Source organism: Orbicella faveolata, unplaced genomic scaffold (assembly GCF_042242905.1).
Source record: "Orbicella faveolata isolate gen_17 unplaced genomic scaffold, um_ofav_v1 contig_13, whole genome shotgun sequence".
Taxonomy (NCBI): Eukaryota; Metazoa; Cnidaria; class Anthozoa; order Scleractinia; family Merulinidae; genus Orbicella; species Orbicella faveolata.
This window is the reverse complement of record NW_028301540.1, coordinates 14,002,332-14,026,038: the sequence shown is the minus strand read 5'-3', so window position 1 is coordinate 14,026,038 and position 23,707 is coordinate 14,002,332. Positions and strand designations below refer to the sequence as shown.

Genomic DNA, 23,707 nt, shown 5'->3' with positions numbered 1-23,707 from the left:
TTCAACCATGGTTAGGTCATGAAGCTTGTGCTCTCCTAAGGCAGTCATAAATCTTTCAAAATCCAGTTGATCCATTGCCTTTAATGATCTTAAGTGATGTTAAAGTGTATCGTAGCTTTCTTAGTTCACCACTTGAACCATCTTTCATTGGCTTAAGGTTACTGTAAACCTTCGCGGGTGTCCTTAGCGAAAAAAATATTACCACACTGTCTTAAAGACAACCACTACAAATTATATATCAATGCAAAGGTCATAGAATGCTCTATTCGATAAAAATTGTTTTGCCTCAATTTTTTTTAATCATAAGGCAAGCACGACCTAAAAGCGCGAAACAACCGACGTTCCATTGAGCGAATTTGTCGGGTATCAAACTCGACCACATCAACAAAGCTACTGCATTATATCATTCACGAGGCATCAATCATCAAAACTGTGTGAGGGTTTGTCGATATTCCTATTGGTTGTTTTGGAAAATTTCTGTCAAGTTTGATGTCCAGAAATACGGCGACACGTTTTACGACGAAGGCCATTGCAGGAGATCAATTTTGAAAAATGCAAGTCCCCCACACGGCACTTCTCCATTCCTTTCCTCAGGATGATGGTGAATCCCTCGTGGTGTTGGTCGTCCTCTCCACCACTATATAACACCGTCTCTCCTGTGTTGGTTCTATACCTGCCTGATCCTGTCCATCTGATTTCGCTAATTCTAAGAATGTGCAGATTGTAGCATCTCATCTCTGCTGTAACTTGTAGCAGCTTTCCTGTCTCATACATCATCCTCACGTTCCAGAATTCAATTCTGGTCTTGGTTTTGGTGCTCAGGACCTCCATCCTCCTGTCATTGATTTCCTTTCGGCTTTCACCCATGATGTTCATATGAGTATCTTGCGATGACTCTGGAAGCCCATCACACCCAGTAGTGTTGATTTCCTCTGTTCCTGTTTCTGTAAAATGGATGTGTTTTCTAGAATAGGGTTGTTAGCCTTATGTCCAACCCTCAACCAGGAGGACCAGTTGGTTTGAGATCAGAGTTTTCCTTTTCCTAGACAGACTGCCTTCCAAGGCAAACAAGTTCCATCTACCCATAGTTTGGAATTGGAGTTTTCCTTCTCCTAGACAGACTACCTACCAAGGCTGACAGGCTCCATCTACTAGGGTTTGGAGTCAGACTTGTCCCTGTCCAAGGCTATGTTGGTCCGCAGTACCCTATTCTGTATTATTTGGGTGCAACCCCCCTAAGGGAGGGCTCCCCTATCCGCCACCCGGGAGACGTGCCTCTACGCCACATAGCCCCAGTGCGAGGATCATAATATTAATAATGATAACAATATTAATGTTGTGGTGACATGATATCAGTGAACATTTGAAGTTGTCCTTCAGTTGCATTTTGGAATACACAGATATATTGATGATGCTGTTAAATGGCGAAAGCTGGGAATCAAAATACAGTACTTTAAGGCCTTAACTGAACCAATATATCTATAATATCATTGGTTGTATTCAATTTGTTAATTCTTAAACTAGGTCATTGGCAACCCGGCTTGTATTCTTTGATTTAACATATTTTATTTTAAGAGTAATCATTTTTTTGTTTAATTTGTCTTGTTAACTGTATGGCTCTAAATCAAACATTATTTGCAATTTGCATGCTTTTGAAAGGAGTTTTTAACATTTGTGACAAAGTCATACTGGCAATTGAGATCCTTGAATATTGGAGGAAGTTGTTTAAGCATGGCATTCCTTTAAGGATGGCCATTGATTGTAGCCTCAATGTATGGAAAAGGTGCAGACAGATTTGTGGTGCCTTGCTCAACAAATAGCATCTTGTGTGTAGAAGAAATAATATATAGATTTAGCCAGGCCTAAAAGTAGAGCTCCACAGTTTTTTATTTGGATGTTATTAATAATTAAATAAACCAACATGTGAGGCAAAATTTTGGACGGTAGTTTCGGCCCGAAATTGCACAGCATCCGCGTTAGATTACATTGGAATGCAAATAAAAAAGTTAAGCATTAAATTTAAAGGGCTATTGCGCTTCCGCATATCAGTTCTATTTGTAAATCAGCCTCTTATCATCTGCGCAACATCTCCCGGATAAGGAAATTCTTATCTACGAAAACCACCGAGATCCTGGTCCATGCTTTTGTGTCTTCCAAACTCGACTACTGCATCTCTCTTTTGTACAATGTACTGAAGTGTGCTTTAAAAGAGCTCCAGTCTCTTCAGAACGCCGCTGCCCGACTTATCACCTGTTCCCGAAAGTACGACCACATCACTCCAATACTGAAAGAATTACACTGGCTTCCTATTTCTGAACGCATTAAATTCAAGATTATGTTACTTACCTTTAAGGCTCTTCATCAACAATCTCCTGTCTACATTCAAGATCTAGTAGCGTACTACCAACCTTCCAGAATCCTCCGATCATCACACTTATTACTTGTTAACCCCACGAATTTTCACCTGAAGACATATGGTTCTCGAGCTTTTGCTGTTTCCGCTCCTGAACTCTGGAACAGTCTACCTGTTTCTATCCACTCATGTGACAATCTAAGTTCTTTTAAATCTAAACTCAAAACTCATCTTCTTAAGAAAACTTATTATTCTTAGCGATTTTTACTTTCTATTACTTTCTTAAATGCACATTTTTAATTATTAAGATTAGTACAGATCATTTTGGCGAATTGTACAGCGCCTAGAGCAGGCATGGATAGACGCTATATAAATATTTATTTATTATTATTATTATTTATTAAAGTGGTGCACTAAATAAATTGACAAGTGAGAAGAAGAGGGAAAGGGTTTTTCCGTATTGATCACATTCCTCGTGTGTGTGGCCCCACATATGCCATGTCAGCTTGCATGAACTCTTTCTTTAGGATTGCTGATCAGCAGAGCTTTATGATGGTGTGTAGACTGCGAGCAGTCTCTCTTTTCCTCGAAAACCATGGGAAAGAAAGCAAAACAAGTAAGCGTGTGAGTGTGACATGCAAGTAACGAGCGGTGATGCCATGAGCCGCCAGCAGCTGTGTTCGGATGCCTGCACATTGGTAACAAGACATTAATTTGCCTCTTGTGGCAAGCTTATAGCCCTGCAAAACACGTTGGATTTAACCATTTTGATCAGAGTTTTCAGGTCTCAAGTGATTTTTCCTCTCTATTAGGTACCGTAGAATTCCGAAAGTAACGGCCCCCGTTACTTTCAGATTTAGCAGGCCCAAGGAGCCACTACTTTCAGGTAGCCGTTACTTTCGGGTAGCCATTACTTTCGGATGGTTAAAAAATGTTTGTAATTGGGCAGTCATTTTACACAAAGAAGACACGTTACATGATATGCATGAAAAGGTCATTCAGGTTACGTATTAAAGGAAGTCACCACAGCTGGATTGGTAACCTTTAACAGACATTTAGGGTCCTTGGCATAATGTTTCACTTCAGTTTTAACTTCACTAAGGACTTCAAGAAATACCTGCTCTTTCATGTCTTCATTCTTCCAAACAGCCCTTGCAACTGCTTTCTCGTTCTTAAACACAACGTTTTTCACAATTGCCCTCTCAGTGTCAGACTCACAGACAAATTCCCTCACTTTGTTGGAGTTAGGATATCCAATGAAAGCCTGTGACAGAGAAATATATCATCAGAAAATAGTAATATTTAACAATTCTACGCCTTTGGCAAATAATCGGACATTAAAGGGGAACTTTGGTGCAAAAATAAGGATTTTTCAAAAGAAAGGCCAACCATCGTTGCTTCGAATTTTCCTATTCCCGTTGCTCTATCTTACAAATTAGAGAGTAATTCTGCTACTGAAGTTGACTTAAAATGCGATTAGAAATCCGCCATCTTGGAAACGGATTGCCTGCTCAGAAGTCAGTCAGCGTATCATCGTATGGGGTCAAATCGTCAAAGCAATTTGATCCTTCCGCATCTTCCAGTTGTGTACTTTACATTTAGTGAGGTCAAGTTCAAAATATTGCTGAATTCAGGTTTGAATTATGTCTGAAGCTGGGTCTTCTTTCGATAATTTCGACGATGAACAAGACGGTGAAAGGCTTACCATTCAGCCATATCAGTTTGAACCGCATATCAACTCAGATGAAGCTGAAAGCCTGTCAGGCAAGGGGCCTATGGAAAGCGACGAAGAAGGTGCAAATCCTCGACTTGAGAATGCAGACTGGTATGTAGTGTTGTTGTAATCGATTGATTCATTGTACTAAGTTGGATGACTGTAATGTGAAATAAAATGAACTTAACGCTGAATGATGTGGCATCGTTTGTCGGTTTAGGTCGATTTAAGCTTAAATGCCGTGAGCAAATTTATTACATCTTTGTGATAAATTTTGCACTATTTAACAATTTATTCCAAGGAGGTTTTCCTTTTTGCATTGGACAATTCCAGCCAAATTGAGTTGTGAAACCCCGAGCTTTAATCAATTAATTACTCCTAAAACAGTGAAAACTAAACTAGGAGGTTACTAAAGTTAAAAAAAAAATCGAAGCCTGTTTGTTTACCGCGGTGTCGCTTTCTGCTTATGTTTATGCAGATCAACCAAAAAAATAAAACTCTGGGAGCACGATTTAATTTCCTTCTCGGTCTGGTTGTAACATCTGGTTATGTTGTCAATTTGAAGCATTCCTTTGACTACAACATAGATCATTTATAACTTTAATAATTTGCATTACAGATCAGGAATGTTACCGAAATACATGTTTAACTCGTACTTACTACGAATTCTTTAAAGGGGTGCTTGCTTCACCAACTCGTACACTGCTAATTTTGTTTATGCACTAGTCTAAATCCTTTTTTTCCTTCTTATTCTTTTTTTTTTGGTGAACACAACTCAATGTGATATTGCGTTTTTGCTTATAATTCAGGTGTTCAAGTGCCAGATTATGGGACGAGTGGAGGCATGCATTTGCTGCCAAGAAATTGAGGCAGTCAAAAATAAAAATATTGAGGCAGTCACAAGTGGCAAATGCCAGGAGGAGCCTCCATGTATAACCCAACACCCAGGGTTTTATCCAGTATCAACAGATGGGTATTGCAGACTGCTTGGTTTCAATACAAGCAGCAATACAAAGATCCTTATGATGGGCCAGAACATAAACTATTTAGACATATAGCCTACAGGCAACTGGCCCGATGGTGCTGGGGGATTTTAGGGAAAGAGGTAAGGGTGGTTCTTCCATCTTGTGCTGTTATGTGCATTCGTAACTTCTATCCTCCACCTGGACCAGAAGAAGAGTTTGCCTTTGAAGGGTTTTGGTATGCAGATGAGTGATGTGGATTTACCCTAAAACTATTTATAAGTTGAAAATATTGAAATGATATATAAATACTTAATAATTATTTACTTAGGCCTCTCTCATATATACTGTACCATATAACCAAAAAATGGAGTGAAATTCTCATCTACAAAGTACTCAATAGCTGAACTAGAGCAGTGAATAACAGTAAAAGCCTGATGATTGCTTCGCAGGAGGCGTGAAACACAGAATAGCGATTAAATGATCACATAACCAAGCTCTTGAGTTTTTACTGTTACTGTACCACATATATATTTTTGTTTCCAGTGAATGGGCATCATTTTGTTCATGTTTTCATTTTCTCAATGGGTATATATTACTTTCATTGGTAAATTAACTGACTACTTGGTCCAAAAAAATTTTACTTTACTTTTGGCATTGATGTATACTAGAATATTTATGGGTTTTTATGTTTTGTGTTTACCAGTTAGAGTCAAAGACTAAGGATAATGATTCTTCAGTATCACTATTCTCCAAAATTAATTATGAAGAAAAAATAACTGGTACTTCTAAAGCTACATAAGACTATTTTCATTAGTTAAATCTTGACCGATGTTGTTGTATCAAGTCTGCCTTAAGTGGTGCTGGCTCTGAAGCAATGTTCTTTGGTAGCTGAACAGGCAAAGGCTGGGCAACTGCATTCCCTTCCTCGCACCGCTTGATAACCTCTGAAATCATACCTGACAAATAACTATGATTTCTTCTCACTAATTGGCTTGATAACCCATCGCTTATGGGCTTTTGGAAAGCACATCTTGTAGCGTGCCTCACCTGCATGTTCTCCTACCTGTACTCGAGCTTGATTACGGCCAATGTTTGCATTGTTGTCAATTGTAGCAAGTTGAATCCTGGCAACCATGCCCTGGTATGAAAAATGTTCCCTTTTTGAGCAGTACTTGAGCATCATCGAGTGATAGACCTCAAGTCTGCCAGTGTGGCAGAAGTCAGTAAGCTTAGCCAGATCTTTCAAGAGCTTAGTGTTCAGGACCACTTCCTCCAAAGCTAACTGAGCTGGGGTACCTGGTTTGAGCCACCAGATTCTCTTAGCTTCAGAGAATGAAATGCATCTGTGACTGCACTCATGAAAGTGGGTGTTCCCTGACCACTTATGTTTGTCGGTAGTGTGATTCAAGACTGATTTCCATTTTTCATGCAAAAGATCCACACTACCATTGGAGGTTGCAGCAGACCACCAGAGGTGATTAGCAATAGACTGTATCCATGGGGATAGCTCCTCACAACCCTTTTGTTTGGCTTTGTTTGTGAGCTTCTTTACCACCCACTTAGAGAGGTGCCAAACATCATACTGGTGATTAATAGTTGGGTGGTCTTTGTTCATGGAACTGCTGATGGACACATGACGGTCTGTTGCAATCCTACTAATGTTGACATCTTTACTTTCCAGCATTTCTATGCACCTGGAAAAGCCTTTTTTTCCCATAGCATTAGATGATGTGACCTCAGAAACCTGAACAACATTAAAAGCTACAACATCCCCAGTGTCATCATCCATGAGTGTGTAGGTGCTGTACTTGGTGCAGTGTCCTGGACTGTCACAATGGCCATTACCATCAAGATTGACAACTGCCTTCCCTTTAAGCTTTTCAATTTGGCATCTTCTTTCAGCCTCCCATGCCTCATTAACAACAGGAATCAAATACTTTTGTTGTGTGTTGTAATAAACACTTTCGCTAAAAAACTGGAGATTGAAACATGAGGCGAAGCAACTGATAGCAGCAAAGGTGTTACCAGCGAACAGAATGGATGCTGCCATCAACAGGTTACCCAAGGGTTTCTTTTTCACCACTGGCTGTGAATCCCAGTAAGTGATGTGGCCACTGTTGCAGGCTAACTTAATTGATAGCATGCTACCAATTGTTTTCCTCTCATGTTGTATTATCACATCTCCACAGTCTGGACACCTTTTTAGCAACTTATTGAGACATGAATGAAACACCAGGTATTTATTTTCACAGTCGGGTGTGCTAGATGTACAGTCCCCATCATTTTCATCTTTAGGCAATAAGTTGTCGTCATCAGTACATTTTTCTTCACCAGGTAACCAATGGGGATCTAGGTCTTCATCATCTCTATCGTCCTCATCATCCTCATCATCATCATCATCATCGCTGTCATCACCATTCTCATTGCCCAGAACACTTTCATCATCCTCAGTAGTTGTTCTCAAAACAACTACTTCATACAGTGGAGGTCGTGAGATAGCATTGAAGCTGTCATCCTCATATGTAGGGAAAATTACATAAGGGGGTGGCTGCATGGCATAACTGTGGTCATGCTTAACTTTTGATTCTTCTGCATGGAATGAAACATGTGCCCCATCTTGACCAGGTAAGGGAAGCTCATTGCTTGTCCTCTTAGAAACATTGTTAGATGCATTACCCATTTGATCTGTTTGAGTTTCAACAGTTTTATAGCATATAGGGTCAAAACAGCATTGAATTCCAATGTCATGCATCTGTGGTCGTGCAGGGGGGTCATGGTTAGGTTTGTTATCACCAAGGACAGATTCCTCATTACTTATTAAACCATCTTGGGAAGAGCTGTCATCATTTTGGGCAGTCAGTAATAGTTCTACAACAGCCTAACAAAAAAGTGAAAAAGTGTATAGATTCTAGTTCTCCTCTTTTCGAATGGGAATTGCACTTCAGTTATATACATGTACATGTAGAATAGTCCAGCACAACATTTTTCTCTTGAGAAGGATAATAACAAAACAAAGGAACTGTGAGTGGAAAACCATTATAAAAAATTTATTGCCCCGATATGAATATTGAAGTAATTTTGTTGATGGGAGAACAAAACCAACAAGACATAGCTTGCTGTATTATATTCCTAGTTAGTTTGTGGATGATGAATTAGAACAAAGCAGAAGGTCAGGTGTAAAAAGGGTGACCTTTATTTTGACAAATAAACAAAGCAATCAATAAATAAGAGCATAGGCGTTTGATAATCAGTAGGCCAGTTTAATTATACCCTGTGATGATTTGCCGCCACAATTTTTCAAGAACACTATCAAAGCATTGAAAAATCAAAACAAAGCATGTTCTCGCTAGGACAGATCCTCATTCTCATGATACCAATAAACAAGCATTAGATCAGCTGAATTAGGCAGACAAATGGCAGTGTGTATTAAATTGGACAACGAGACGTATGCAGCAGAAATGAAAGCATGTAGAATATTATAGAATACTAACTTCTTCATGTCTTCGTCGTTCAAGGCAATTTTTGCTTGACAATCGTGGTTTTTTGGCCTCATGCCCATAATCAAACTCAGACAGTACAGCGTCCTCCTTCAGTCTTCGTTTACACTTCTGTCCCGTAATCTGCGAATGGATATTGACCTCGAAACAGCTTGGCAAAAAATGGGCACTGCAAACATAGCTGTATTGCACTGGTGGCATATCCTCTCCATCCATATTTTCCTTCGCTGCTTGTCCGATGGGAACTTGTGGTAGCTTATGTCTGCTGTTTTACTACTTTTTGCTGAATAATTCGTACATCCAGGGACACAACAGTTCACCATTTTCTAGAAACCCTCACATATAAAGAAAGCAAGGCTTTTTCAGATATTCTAATGAACACTATGCGAACGCAAGGTAGAGAGCGGGCAAGAGAGCATGTTTCAAAGATCCCGCGAAAAATCCCTTTAACGTTCCTACGTCACATCACACTGCTGACCAATGTAACGCAGCTTGTATTTTTCCAAGATGGCGGAACTCTATTCACGTTTTTTGGTCGTCTTTAAGGTAAAATATCTACGTTCAGACCAATGATCAACGGAAACTGTTACCAAATATTGACGTAGAAAATATAGGCCGACTATACAAAATAACTTCAATCCAATGTTCACTAAGGCCAAGGTGAATAATTGTTTTAGTACTCAGTGAATATTAGAAACTATGAAATAACGGACTACAGTAAGGAACTACAGATGCGATTGTTCGCTTGTTTTCTTATATACAGCCACGAAAAGCTTTCTTCAATGTACATTGTTTGTGAATCAATTTACTCATAAAGTTAGGCATTAAATTAAAACAAGCAAGCAAGACTCTGCGAAAAATAAATTCATAAACATTACGGTGCTGAGACTAAGCAGTATGGACCAGAAATCTTCTTTAAGGGAAACAGTTGTCATTTTAAAAATTCCCCATGCTTTCCAACATATTGAACTTGGAGTGTTTCCTTTTGAATAAGCAAAAATTTCATTCAGCAACTGTCCACCATGTTTATTACTTGCCAAGATGGCAAGGATGGCGAGCTTAGTAACTAAGCTACAGAAATGTTATATTCAGCACCTAGTGTGGTGAACAATCAACATAGCATCCTATTTTTATATTCTTCTCTGGAAATTTCACTAAATATACTAACTTTACATATTATGTTTCATGCTATATCCTAATACTTTCAAACAACTGGTAAATTTCTATTACAAGAGCATGTTATAATGACTTCCTTCCCCAGGGGTTTTGAGAAACAAGAAATTTAAGGGAACCAGGAACTTTTTTTTCACTTGTTTGTTTAGTTGAGGGATATTCTCAAGGGAACCTCTAGAAACAAGGTTAAGAAATACTTGAATTTATATGCAACATTTTAAAGGAATCTAGTGAACATGGGAAGCCCCTTAAAAGTTTTGGAAGAAAATGATATGATTCCTCAGATTTCTTCATGAATTTCTTTACTTTTTCGATAATGCCTTTTCAAAACAGCTACTTTTCTAGGGATGTCAAAAAAGACATTAAATTAATACAGCGAAACGGTAATGATTTGGAGCTTATACGACCAATGTGCCGAACTGAATTCTTCTTATCATAATAAAACTTAATTCCCACGTTGAGTCCTGATCATGTGGGTAAAGGAGATCTCTATGTCTGGAGTTTCAACTGTGAAAAATGTCTGACTTTTGTTGGGATAAATTCTGTTTACCTAGTCAGAAACGTACTTAATTTTGGTACATGGACGTTGACTCATCAAACAACATGAAAGTGAAAAATCACTCACGCATAAGCTTGAACATCACAACATAAACAAAGAAGGAACTTACTTTGATGACTGTTCGTTCTCCGTCGATATTCTTACCAGATTCGATTTGATCACAAATAGGGGTTACTCTCAACACTCTTTGGTCATCACCACTTGTCTGTCTGCCTAGAAACAAAGAACGCCATGATTTGCTGGTAGATTCCTGTCAGTGTAACTGTTGGGACGCATTGCAGCATCTCCAGTTGGTGATCTAGTGTTCATCTGTCGTTTTGCTGCTTTCAGCAATTCTCTTTCCACAACCCTGAGAATAATTTCACAACACTGGCATGCGTTCTAGCCAGTGTTCTTGCGCAAGTTAAACAGCTTACATCTGCTCTCTACACTTGCCTTGTTTATTCTAGTATATTGAACTGAACTCTGAGTGGGATGTGAAATGCACATAAACTTGGAAAAAAATTCCCAAATACTTGATTTGGATAAGCTTAAACGATTTTTACCCTGTCTTGTGTTTACACTTTTGCTTCCTGATTAAAAAGATAACAAAGGGAAAGAAACCTCCTGTGAGTTTGTAGGAGTACATGTTTATGAGTGGACAGATTTTTGGATCAACACTGAAAATGCTTGCAGAAGAGGCTACCTATTTTGATGTATTTTATGTGCAATATATATAGAGACAAGCAGTTCCTCATTGGATTAGAAGTGCTGTCTCATAAGAAACCTTACCCATAGCGTTGAGTGAAGTGCAATGAAAAAGGTCTGTAAGCTTGTACGACTTGAATACATGCAAATCTTCCCAGCAGGCAGACAAACATCAACATCAAGATCTGGGTGTGTGTGTGTGTTGGGGGGGGGGGGGGGGGAGTAGTCTATTAATTTTTTTGGCAGGAGTGTCCTGTGTGACCCAGGAACCCTTAGCCTTTACCACTCCACGTTCAACTGCAATTTTGCCACCCCAGCTATTCTGTAATATGTGTGCAATGAAAGCCAACCAAAAAAGCCTACGCTTTAGATAAGTGCGACCTTGCGTTGTATGAACCCCGCTTGTTTTAACAGCCTTTAAAAATACACCAATAATTGCAAGTTCGTCAACATGTTTCATCTCTAGATTACTTAATCCACAAGTTTGACCATAGGTCTCCTTTGATTTGATCCCTACCACAGCCTCATCTTCTTCATTCAAACAACTTAACCGATATAACTTTGCTCTGTATGCTGCACACAACTTTTCAGGATGTACATCAGTAGTATCATACACGACTTTCATAATGGCGGACGTAGCGCGGAACCTGGGGATAATAGCATGAAAACAAGGTCACAAAGGCCTCAAAGCGTCACGTTTGTTTATTGCAGTATGGCGTCCTCTTCGAGTGGTTTACACGGTAACTCTTCAAATGCGATATTGCTCACAGAAGATGACATTCCAGGTGCTTCTCTCCTCGGTCAAAAGCCTGAAGAGCTAAAAACCGCAGAACTTCAACTGTAGCTTAAGTGCCGTGGTGATTCGTGTAAAGGTCTGAAAACGAAAGCAGAGCTTGTGAAACGAGTGCACGAGTACATCCGAATGGGTAAAGACAAAGATGTTGTTGACCCGGATCCAGATAAGATTTACAGTCGCAGAAAAGAACGATCGAGTACCAGTACCAATATTTCGAGCGAGGATGGTGTTTCAGTGCAATTTCCCGTCGACGGTTGGAGTACTTCGCTGGAAAAGATGCCCATGTTTACAAGACTCGAAATGAACCGCCACATCATGAAGTCTGGAAAATCCATCGCTGACAAAGAACACCACACCCTCCCAACAGCCTTGATAAAAGCAAAACGGTTCCTGGATGATGAATATCTCGAGGATATTCAGTGTACAAGTGATCAGCGGTATTTTTTTGTTAAAAGCAAGTGCTGTCACAGCTTTAGAAAGCATGACCAGCCACATACTTTACAGATTGCCCTTTGCATCTTATCTGGCGAAGTGAGGAGTGCGTGTTGTTCTTGTGTAGCAGGCAAGGTGGGATTTTGTAACCATGTGTTGGCTTTAATGTTTAAATTGTGCAAGTTCTCATTGTTTAACTGTGCCACCACAAAAGATTTATCTGAAGAGTACGACGAGCATGTACCTTTGGCCTGCACATCACAATTGCAGCAATGGCACAAGAAAGGTGAGGGTGCAAACATTACCCCACAGCCAATAATAGAAGTGCAAGTAAACAAAATCAAAGATGACGATGGGAGGTCATGATCAGGTTTAAAGTGCCTCTTGTATGAAGCAAGAATGAAAACTGGACATGACAAAAATGCAGAACAGGTCCTTAAAAATACACTGAGGAACATTGATCCCAATATGGGTCTATCACAAATGGCTGATGTGGAAACAGAACATAATGACTTCAGGGACACCAGATTTGGCCCATGTCAGGTTGGATCATACTTGTGCTACCAAACTGCAGTCACTGAGTCAAACTTTAAAGCCACTGCATCAATTGATTGCATCCCCAGACTGCAAGTCCCAAATAAGGAAGGCCTGAATTTTCCACGATTCCCATTAAGGAACATTGAAAACATGGCAATTCCTGAAAACCTATCAGAACAGGAAATGCAGCTCATTGATACACTGAGGCTGGATGAAGAGCAAATTAATTCAACCGAAAAGGAAACAAGAAAACAAGCAGAGTGCACCAAATGGAGAGATGAGTGGTCTTTCCGATTTACTGCCTCAAAGTTTCATCTTATTTCAAAACGGCAGCGAAATCATCAACATTTTGCTGAGACACTTTTGAATCCCAAGCCAGTGACATCTAAATATTTGGAGCATGGGAAAAAGTACGAGCCAGTAGCTCTGGTAGAATATGAAAAATTTATGAGCAGCAGGAGAACACCAGTTAAGGTTTTGCCCTGTGGATTTGTTGTCTCTCAGGGCATTCCAATAATTGGAGCAACTCCAGATGCACAAGTAATTGACTTTGGATGTGTGGATCATTTTGGTCTTGCCAAAGTAAAATGCCCCTACACAAAACACCATGTGACACCCTTGGATGCTTGCTCTGATCCAAAGTTTTTCATGGAGAAAACAACAGACACTGAATGTAAATTAAAAGAAGACCACCCTTATTATGCACAAGTACAGGGACAAATGGCAGCAACTGGAGCAAGATGGTGTGATTTCATAGTTTATACTAGTAAGAGCCTTTATGTCCAAAGAATACCATTTGACCCCATGTTTTGGAGAAACCTTAAACAAAAGTTGTTGTCTTACTATTTCACACATTTTATCAAATTTGCATCTGCAAAAATGCATGATGGAAATTGTCAGGTAGTCAGTGCTGACAGTTGTATGGTGTTACAATATGTAACTACAAGTGCAACTTGATGTCAGATTCTCAGTGGATGCAATTTACAAACTCTCAGTAACCATTATGTCTTTGTTATTAATAGGAAATGTGTCATTCCAGAAAATATTCTTGTCTCTCATGAACTTCATACAGTAGAATCCTGATCTCTCAACAGTAGAATCTTGATGATTGGAACTCGCAATAACTCAAACCGCAAGTTGTTTCCTGTCTTAGTTGAACACTTCATTTTCACCTTTGATTCCGCAAACCAATTTTCAATTCCCTTGGTGGTTCCAAAAATCAGGATTCCACTGTAATACATACTGGAGCATTTTGTAAATTTACTGCCAGGCGAAAGAGAGAATACAAAGTCAGTTGATGTGTTGAAGTAGTGTTCTTTTACTCGACTTTCTTGCAAACAGTACACAGGTCATCATGCAACAAGCATACGGTAACCTAGCAACAGTAGCAAAAGTGTAAATCAGATCAAAGCCTTAACCTTTCATACATTGAACAAGGAAAATTATGTACATATTTAATGTTTTGAAAATAGGCAAGATATGCAGACTTCATTATTACTGTGAATTTTATGTTAACAAGTATAAAGAGAATTGATAATCTACATCAACTGGAATGTCCATTAACAGTTTTTATTACAACACACATAACACACATGCATTAAATAAAATTTTGCATTTTTTATTTCAACAGTAACATTAATTTCCTTAATAAGAAATGCTCAATAATTAAGAAGAATACAATAGTCAATATAAAGACTTTTATGTATCATTGTCACCATCACATTGATATTATGTTGAGCTGTGCATTACACAAGAATGGACACACTGTCCACATCTGGTTGACAACACCAATTTGGTGAAGGGGTATTACTCGGTCCCAGATATGAAAGTTTTTAATCTTGTTAATTGCTCGTTCAATGTGAATCCTCAGACTTGCAATTTCCTGGGTCTTAACAACGTCCTCTGCTGGCATTTGATTTGACCCCCCAAGAAAAGGTGGCAGGTTCAGGGAAACACCCAAAGGAAGCAAATCTGAAATGGTAAATCCTTTGTCTGCCATTACTGAATCCTTCTCTTGAAAGGGCAAATCCAATAGGCCACTTCTTCTGACAATTTCCCTGTCAGAGATACTTCCAGTATACAACTGGTTCACAAATGTAATAGCTCCTCCAGGAGAAATTCCCACCAAGCCCTTGAGTGTTGTGTGGTTCTTGTAACTACTGAATAGTTCTCCATTCAGTTGCAGGCTACTGGGCATTTGACATCTTACTTCTGTGTAATCAATTATTACCTGAGTTGATCCATATTTTTTCTTGAATGCTTCAGGCATTGTTTTGTCTATAACTTCCCTCGAAGGCCATATGTTGATGTGTCCAAACTTAAAATACATAAAATTAATCCATGTAATGACTATCCTGCTTACAGTTGGTGTTGACACATTAAACAGGTGAGCCAAATGATCTTCGTGAAACCCTTGTCTCAATCTGCACATTACAATAAAAAATTTGTCCACTGGTCTCAAAGACCTAGCTCTTCCTTTTTTTGGTAAAAGACTCTTCTGACAGATCCTGGTCATAATCGACAGAGACCTCAACATTGGCAGAGCAACAGTAAACAATATTTTCTCCTCGCTCGCTGGGATGAAGGTAATTATACACGGCCTCAAAAACATCCCAGTTATTAAATCCAGTGTAAAAAGGTGCTGTATTGTTCTTAGATTTTAAGTTTTCAAGTGTAAATTGTTTCTCCATGAGGTTTGTTATTTGACGCTGAGCACTTTGTAATTGCGACTTCAAGTCAGCGATTTCCTGTTCCAAATCTGTAATTCTTTTGTTTTGGTCAGCGATGGCTTCCGCCAAGTCATGATCACAAGATTCCATTTCTGACAACTCATTCGAGTTCATAGCCTCCATTTCAACATCGCTGCACGTCAAAGCAATACTTCCATTTGGTTTTCCATTTCAAACCGGGAGAGACTCTCAAGAGAAGCATTCGATCTGCTTGAGCTAGAAGCAGTGGAAGCTGATGCCACTGGTTCGCACGTGTACCTTTCTGTCGGTGGCTTTCTCTTGCGAGGCGACGTGCGAATCCAAGAAAATATCGATGGTACAGCGCCAGATTTGAGACAAATTTTCCCGGCGAGAGTCTTCTTCAAATCTTTTCTGAAATGTCTGGAACATACCTTTGTTGATTCGCTTATTTTAAAGTCTTTTCCTTCGTCTCGCCTGATAGCATGTATCTACTTCTTTTTTAACATGTTTTCGCTGGGAAATTGAAAGTACGACACTTTTGACCCGTCTTCCTCCCGATAACCTTTCTTGGTGCATGCTGGAACGTAGCAATGTGTAGGCATCTCTAAAGTACTGTATACTAAACGGTAATTGACCTTAATTGACGATATTGTCTTCGCGCAAAGGCAACACTTAACCTAAAGCCCTCATACACGCTTTGTTTACGTCTTCGAGAGGCCTTTGTGGCCTCGTTTACATGCAAAATTGTTTCCAGGTCCTTGCACCATCCGCCATTATGAAAGTCGTGTATTTGCTATGTTAACATGAACCTTTCTACTAAGAACTGCTTCGAATAATTCCTTCCCATATTCTCTGCCATTCCTTTTTAAGCTTTTACCACACAATCTACAGTGTTTCTTGAGGAAATCCAAGTGCTTTTCGATTGCCTGTCAGGGAATAAAGTAAACACAGCTTGAAATTTGGTCTGCAGCATGGTCTGCATGATCGGTCAATAACAAACGCATGTGGTGAAACTACAGTATTTCATCTTTAAATACCTTGGACCAAGTGACGTTGTCATGGACCAATACAAAAATACCACCAAATAAAAGCAAATTTTATAGACATTAACGACATATGTTTGATTTTTCCGTCTATTTGGCATCTTGTTGTGTAAAAACCAGAGCAAAAGTACCAGAAATTAGTTAGGTTTTTACCTCGAAACTCAGACACTTTGTTAGCCGCCATTTTTTTTGCACTCAACTAAAACTTCATTGTTCAATTGTATTGTGTGTAAAGCCTCGTGGGAAAAGGCTGCTTTTAAGCCCCTAAAAGAGCTCAAAAGAGACTTTGTATAGTGTGCCTAGCTTTGGCGACCTTGAGTATTTTAAGGAGTGGGTCAAGAAAGATTTTCACCCCCCAGCAGCGTCGCGTGGCTTTTTGTTTACTCTCGTGTGTTTCTATAGTGACGTCAGATTATGCTTAGAAATTGCATGCTATTCGCGGACATCTTGTACGCCATCTTGAATTTGTTGAACCTATTTCGCGACCAGTCTTAGTTAGCTTCATTTGGTTTCCTGGTCTTCCATGGTCAACTGGATGGCTTCTAGATTAAGGTAACCAGTGATTTATGACATTGCTTTTGATTAACGTTTTCCTTCTATCGCATTGAAATGGTGTTGTCGAGATGCTCAGTGCTTAACAAGAAACTTAAGTTTATGTGTTGTCAAAGCTTACCCAACATAACCTAAATGAATTTTGTCTTTCGAAAATTTTCAAAATCTGCTAAGATACATAAAAAAGACAACGCTGTGAGCGTGTCCTAAGTGAACTGAACTCACTTGTTGTGTAAGCATTTATTTAACCTTATTCCTAACTTATAATTAAGCTGAAATTCTATACGTTTGCCTTCTATCAAGGGTTTCACTTGTATTTGAAATCTAGAAAATATGAACTTTGTGAAAATTCTTAAAATAAGCGAGAGACAGCAGTGTGAGCGAGCCCTAATTGGACTGAGCTCGCTCAGTTTGTAAACATTTATTTTTTCAATCGATGTAACTTATATTTAGCTAAGCTTAATTTCTACACTTTGCACATCATATTGAGGGTTTCTCTTCTATATCTGCATTCTAGTTGACGCTGTTCCAAGGTGTAGCATGAAGTGAATTGAACAAGCTATCCATCAGTAACTTTTTGAAGTATGAAGAAACAATGGGGAATACATATTTAACTTCATTGTCACTCAAAACTGCATTTGTGAGAAAGCTTATTTGTGTGAATATAAAAGAGCTTACTTGAGCAAGGTTAAGGGTGTTGAAATTTACAAATTTGTCTCTTGATATTGTGCTTTTAACTCGGTAGCCAACTGCTGTGTTTGCGGTCGCTTCTCTGGGTTTCTCTTAATACACCACACTGCTAATTTACGAAGAGCCTCATATGGCTTATGTTTGCACAACAAAGACAGCAGAAGTCCACATACGTATATGTCACTTGCTTGAGATTGGGAATGAGTTCCTCTGACGACTTCAATGGCTTTATGCTTATGGTATTTCCTATACTTGTCGTGATCTCTCTGTGAGAGTTTCTAGAGTTTCCCTTTGGACAGTGTTGTTGATTTACCGAAATCTATTATTACAGGGTGTAGAGTGTTATTGTCATCACTAATTATCACATTGTCACCCTTCAAATCATTATGAAGGTATCCCTTGGAATGAATGTATATTAGGGCATCTGAACACTCATAAATGATTCGGCACCATTCACTCTGGAGATGGTTGTGTTTAAGTACTAGAGATGTAAACGTCACACAGTGACCCTTTAACCCGTGAAATTGAGTTATAAGGAGAAAAGGCCTGGAATCAATACAGTATCCAAACAATAGAAGTAAACCTATGTGACGAAAACAATAAATTCATGAATTAAGATCATATGTACTGGAGGATTAGGCACTTAAATTCTAACAAGAACCAGGACTGTCATTTGTAGATAGTAAATGACATTTATACATCAGACCACCAATTCAAAATTTTAAGTCACTAAAAAGTCATGGGAAGCTACCTTGAGTTTTTGTCTTTCTTTATTTCAACAGTTCAGACAAAACTGAGTTAGCATTCCTGGGAGGGCAAGCATCAGATGGTAGTACCTTAATGTTTATAATTGCTCAGCCTACTGGTATATTATTATGATGACCATATGTATTTTGCTGTTACAATATTTCTCCCCTACCCACCTGCTCTAGCATGTACTCTGTATTTTTATCTCATAGGACTTTCTTTTAAGCTCTTTTACTTCTGTAAAGCGCTTTGAACAGATCTGGATAAGCGCTATTGAAATATATTATTATTATTATTATTATTTTAGTCTATGATAGTGGAATGTGTGAAGATTTGTAAATAGGTTTTCTGAGGAGATTTTAATAAAGTTCTTCTTCTTATTATTATTATTACTGTCACTCCAGTCATTTCTGTTATGTACAACCCATATTACCTGGATGTTCCATTTTGGCAAGAATGGAAGCTTCATGCTCAACAAGTTAGAGAGAAACACGATCTTTAAATTGCTTTACAGCAACAGTGATCCCTCTATAAATCTTCTGCAGCAAATGCCAAAAATACCTTCCCCAAAAACATCCACTGAGCTATTGGCATCTTCTAAATTATGCTGACTGATTTCCTAAGGGCTAAAAGCAAGCAAAATATTAAATCAGTGAGACTTTGTGATGCAGTGTCTGAAAGACTATCAAACTTGTCTCAAGAAAGGTTAGGAATCTTTTTAGGGCTATAAAATTATGCCAACATGGCTGACTGAGAGATTATTTGTTAGAATGCATGTAAGGACAACATTGTCAATTTTCGCTGATTAAATTTGTTCAAGGTTTGCCCAGTTATACAAATTTGTCTGATATTATGTACTTGTGTCATTTTTAAAGTAGTACTGTTAACTGTAATTTTTATGCTTTTCAAGCATCTTTATTATAGCCCATTATTGGAAAGATCTCACCCAAATTATTTTTCTTCAGTGGGTAGTATGAACTGATCCTCAAATCTTTGTACATCATTTAAGGTTAGTCAGTATTAGCAACAAGGTCAATCCTGTTAATTTACACTTGCAAAGTAATCTTGTGAAGCAAAAATGAAAATTGTTATATTATTTGTTATTTTCACAGCTGTCTGTGGTATGTTTTTTTTTCCTGCAAGACAATGATCTTAGCCTATGTGGAGATCTTAGTAAGTGATATCACCCCTGTTATGTTTTTGGAGAGGAAGAACCCATGCGTGCAACTCAAGATGGCGGACACAAGAGAATACCATAATGAGCACGCGAACATGGCAATAACCGCTGTATACAATGTACTACATATCACCTCCTTCCTCAAATTCCGCACGGGCTGAACAACAAAAGTTAGTTCTGGACACGCAGATGTAAAGTTCCATCTCCTTCTGATGCTTGCAGAAATTTCGTGAATGTTTGAACAAAACGCTCTGCTTGGCCACTGGCAGCAGGATGGTATGGTGACACCAAGACGTGCTGTATGCCATTGAGCTCAAGAAATCCCCATATTCTTTTGATTGAAAGGGGGTCCATTGTCGCTGACAGCTTGCTCTGGGAATCCATATCTGGTGAACAAGTTGGAAAGGACACTGATAGTAGCTGCTGCATCAGTGCTTCTCATAGGTCCTGCCACCTCAGGCCATTTAGAGTACGCATTTACCAAGATAAGGTAGTTTTTCCCTTCAGAAGTGGCAACATCAACATGGACACTCTTCCAAGGGCCAGAGGGCCATGTCCATGGGCAGAGGGGTGCTGCAGGTAGTGCATTCCATGTCTTGGAACACTGCAGGCATACACGGGTAATCTGCTCAAGATCGGCGTCTAACTTGGGCCACCACACATGGCACCGAGCCATGGACTTCATTCTGGCCACTCCAGGATGAGACCAGTGGAGCTCCTTCAGAATTGGTTCTCTCAGGTTTGGAGGGATGATAACTCTCAATCCCCAGATAAGGCAGCCCTGTTCAATTGAGAGTTCATGACGTTGTTTGAGGTAAGGTTTGAGATCTGGATCATGGCATTCCCGAATGTTCCAACCATTCTGTGTGAAAGCCAACACCTTTGCCAGAGTCTTGTCATGAACTGTATCTTGAGCAATCTGATGGGCCTTGACGGGGTGTTGTATGACTTGCTGAGCTGCAACATGGAAAATTGGGCTCTCAATGCTTGCATAATGTTTGAATTCAAGTGGAAGCCGGGATAAAGCATCAGCATTGGCAATATCACTTGAAGACTTGTACTTAATGTCATAATGGAAGAATGACAGCAGAATTGCCCAACGCTGGAGGTGAGATGCTGCAAGGACTGACATAGAACCTTGAGTTGAAAATATCTTGAGAAAGGGCTTGCGGTCAGTGTGGAGAGTGAATGTCCTTCCAAAAAGGTACATGTAGAATTTTGTTACACCAAATACTATGGCAAGTGGGTGTTTATGGTGTTTATGGTGACAAACTTCTGACTCTTCATCAAGGGTAAGCTGTTGATATGTATTCTTCAAATCCAGCTTTGTGTATTTTTGTCCACCCCTGAGTTTGTGAAAGATATCCTCTGGTAGTGGAATTCGGTAACTTAGAACATTCAAATGAGGGTTAACTGTGATGGCATAGTTTCCACAGGACCGAGTACTCCCATCAGACATGGGAACATTCACCATTGGGGTGGCCCAATCACTGAATTCAACTTTACGAATTACACCATCTTGCTCCAGGTGATTGTATTCTTCTTCAACTGCTAGCTGGAGTGTATTAGGCACGGTTCTGGCTCTGAAGAATTTTGGTGAAACTCCCTCTTTCAGTTTAAGTTTGGCAGACAGTCTAAATAGTTGCGAGTTCATCCTTGAATAAATCTGAGTGGTTTCGAATGACAGCATGCAGCTTTTGAGTGACTTCAGACGAAACTGAAGTCTCAGTAACATGTATACGGAAGATTTCGTTCCAGTCCAAACGAATTTCAGTGGGCCAATTTCTCCCCAGAAGTGAGGATCCAGCATCAGCAACAACAGTGAGAGGAAGGGCTGCAGACTGGGACTTGCATCTGACATTGACATCGAACTGACCAAGAACGTGAATGGGGTCACCAGTGTAAGCATGTAGCTTAGTGGTGTTAGGCTCAAGGGGTATGCCCTTGAAATACTTAGAGTGAGTCTCCTCAGAAATAATTTAAACACTAACCCCTGTGTCAAGTTCCATTAACACAGACTGACTGTTCAGTTCAATTGGAACCTCCATTCCATGTTGACCAGCTGAAATGGTATAAAGAGACCTGGAAAAGGGGTCAGCTGGCTGATCATATTCTGTGGTTTCATCCACTGCATTCACTCTGGTGGATTTGCTCATGCAGGCTTCAGCAATGTGACCCACTTGTTTACATTTATGAGAAGTAGAATTTCTGTACTTACAGTTGGATCGTGGATGTCCCAGCTTACCACAACTTAAACAGGTAGAATTTTGTTGATTGCCTGAAGAAGGTGGTACTTTAGGTGGTCGCTTGTTTTCTTCTTTGTAAAAAGGCCTGTGGCGATCACTTTGGATACTGTAAACCTCGTGCACTTCATCAGAACTGGGAAGTTGGGGATTGAGTGGAGAAACGGTATTCTCTGCAGCTTCTTGACCATGAGCTATTTGTAGAGCTTGCTCGATTGACATGTTCTGTTAGCAACCTTATTTTGAATGGCTCTGTTTTGAAGACCACACACAAACCAATCTTGTAAGGCCTCGGGCAAATGGGTGTCAAAGTTGCATGTAGAAGCCAAGCGCTGAAGTTGAGCAGCAAATTCGGAAACACTGGTGTTTTCCGCTTGTATGAAGGTGTGAAAATGGTATCTTTTGGAGATAACCAATCTCTTCGGGGCAAACTGCTTCTTTAGAATGGCTTTTAATTCAGCGTAACTCTTGGAGGAAGGAGAAGGTGGTGAACATAGGTCTGCTAGAACGTTGTGTGCTTTCCCGCCAATGACTGAAATCAAAATGGCTCTACATCGATGTGAAGTAGAAGAATCTGCCTGGACTTCATTTGCCACAAAATATTGCTTTAGTTGATCCAAGTAGTGGTCGATATTTGTATTTTTGAATTTTCTAATCCAATGTGCTTTGCATGCGTGGCTTCGTATCCCATCCTCGTCGCCAGAAATGTTATGTTTTTGGAGAGGAAGAACACACGCGTGCAACTCAGGATGGCAGACACAAGAGAATACCTCAAAGAGCATGCGCACATGGCAATAACTGCTATATACAATGTACTACATATCAACCCCAAGGTTTTCAGTTTCAGTTGATAACTTTTAGTGTGACATTGACTACTTCGGTTATCCAGCAACCTCAAACAATAAACTTAATTAAGCTTATTGTTTTAGAACAGGGCTCCTACTTGTTATCATTGTACCTTGGATGGTCTCTCTGAGACAAAGGTGGAAGTAGCGTTGTTTTCCATTTTCTCCAGAAAAACACTGCTTTTCTTTTTGTTTCGAGTTCCGTGTTATTTATTTTGCACAATCTCCTCATTATGCATTTTTACAAAGTCTTTCATTGCTTTATGTTTGAAAAATGTGCACTTTTCCTTTCTAGACATTTTCCGAATCTTGTTCTTGCGTGCCTGATTACGCCTGAGCTGCTTTCTATGCAGCTGTTCGATTGTATTCTTCCTGCATTTGCTCTTGGTTGTAACTTGGACCATATTTTGTCGATCATCAGCAAGTGATACACTAACACGATGGGCTACATTAGACTGAGACAGTCCCATAGCTCGACAAATCTTGGCCATAGTTATCCCTATTATTGTGCCAAAATTTTGCGCCAACCTCTGTTGTAACAAATAAGGTAACTATGTTCTAAGTCACAAGATTCCTATGGAGCCTATAGGCTTTTTTTTCTTTCGAAAATAGCATTTTCAAACTTGGTTGTGACTGAAACGGTCAAAAATTGGCTCTTTTTGTATTTTTTTTTACCTTTCAAGTGAACTTTTGGTTCACTTCACAAAAACCCTTGGGGCTATCTCATTGTGAAATTCAGTCAAGTTCTATTGTCCACTCTTTGAGCAGTGCTTTTGTGTATCTTATTGTCTTAAGAATTTTGGCTGCCTTTGGATGACTGCATGACATCTGACACTGTTGGTGATTTAAAGTTGTTTTCTATAAAGTAAAGGTTCTCCCAATCCTTAAGTTCAATCTTTAGACCGTTGTGCTTGTTTAACACCTTTGCTTGAGTGCTAGCAAGTTCATTCAATGCCATGTACTTCACATAGAGAAAACTGTTTCCCTGGTTTGACTTCAGTCTTGAT

At 39.4% G+C, this 23,707-nt stretch overlaps 1 protein-coding gene, 1 long non-coding RNA gene and 2 pseudogenes across 2 annotated transcripts in view; 2 read left to right on the top strand and 2 right to left on the bottom strand.

The window, feature by feature from the left end:
- LOC149115133 (uncharacterized) overlaps positions 1 to 23,707 on the top strand; it is a 59,897-nt gene that overhangs the window by 32,478 nt on the left and 3,712 nt on the right. The gene's annotated exons all lie outside the window — the stretch shown is intronic.
- Positions 5,783 to 8,745, bottom strand: LOC149115136 (uncharacterized; annotated as a pseudogene).
- Positions 11,640 to 14,286, top strand: LOC149115135 (uncharacterized; annotated as a pseudogene).
- LOC149115134 (uncharacterized) lies at positions 14,335 to 15,228 on the bottom strand. The gene has a single exon (XM_089283891.1). The coding sequence runs from the start codon at positions 15,226 to 15,228 to the stop codon at positions 14,431 to 14,433; it is 798 nt and encodes a 265-aa protein (XP_089140017.1). The 3' UTR covers positions 14,335 to 14,430.

What these genes read in the sequence shown, in the direction of transcription:
- LOC149115134 (XM_089283891.1), bottom strand. Translation starts at nt 15,228, where the DNA reads ATGACCAGGATCTGTCAGAAGAGTCTTTTACCAAAAAAAGGAAGAGCT.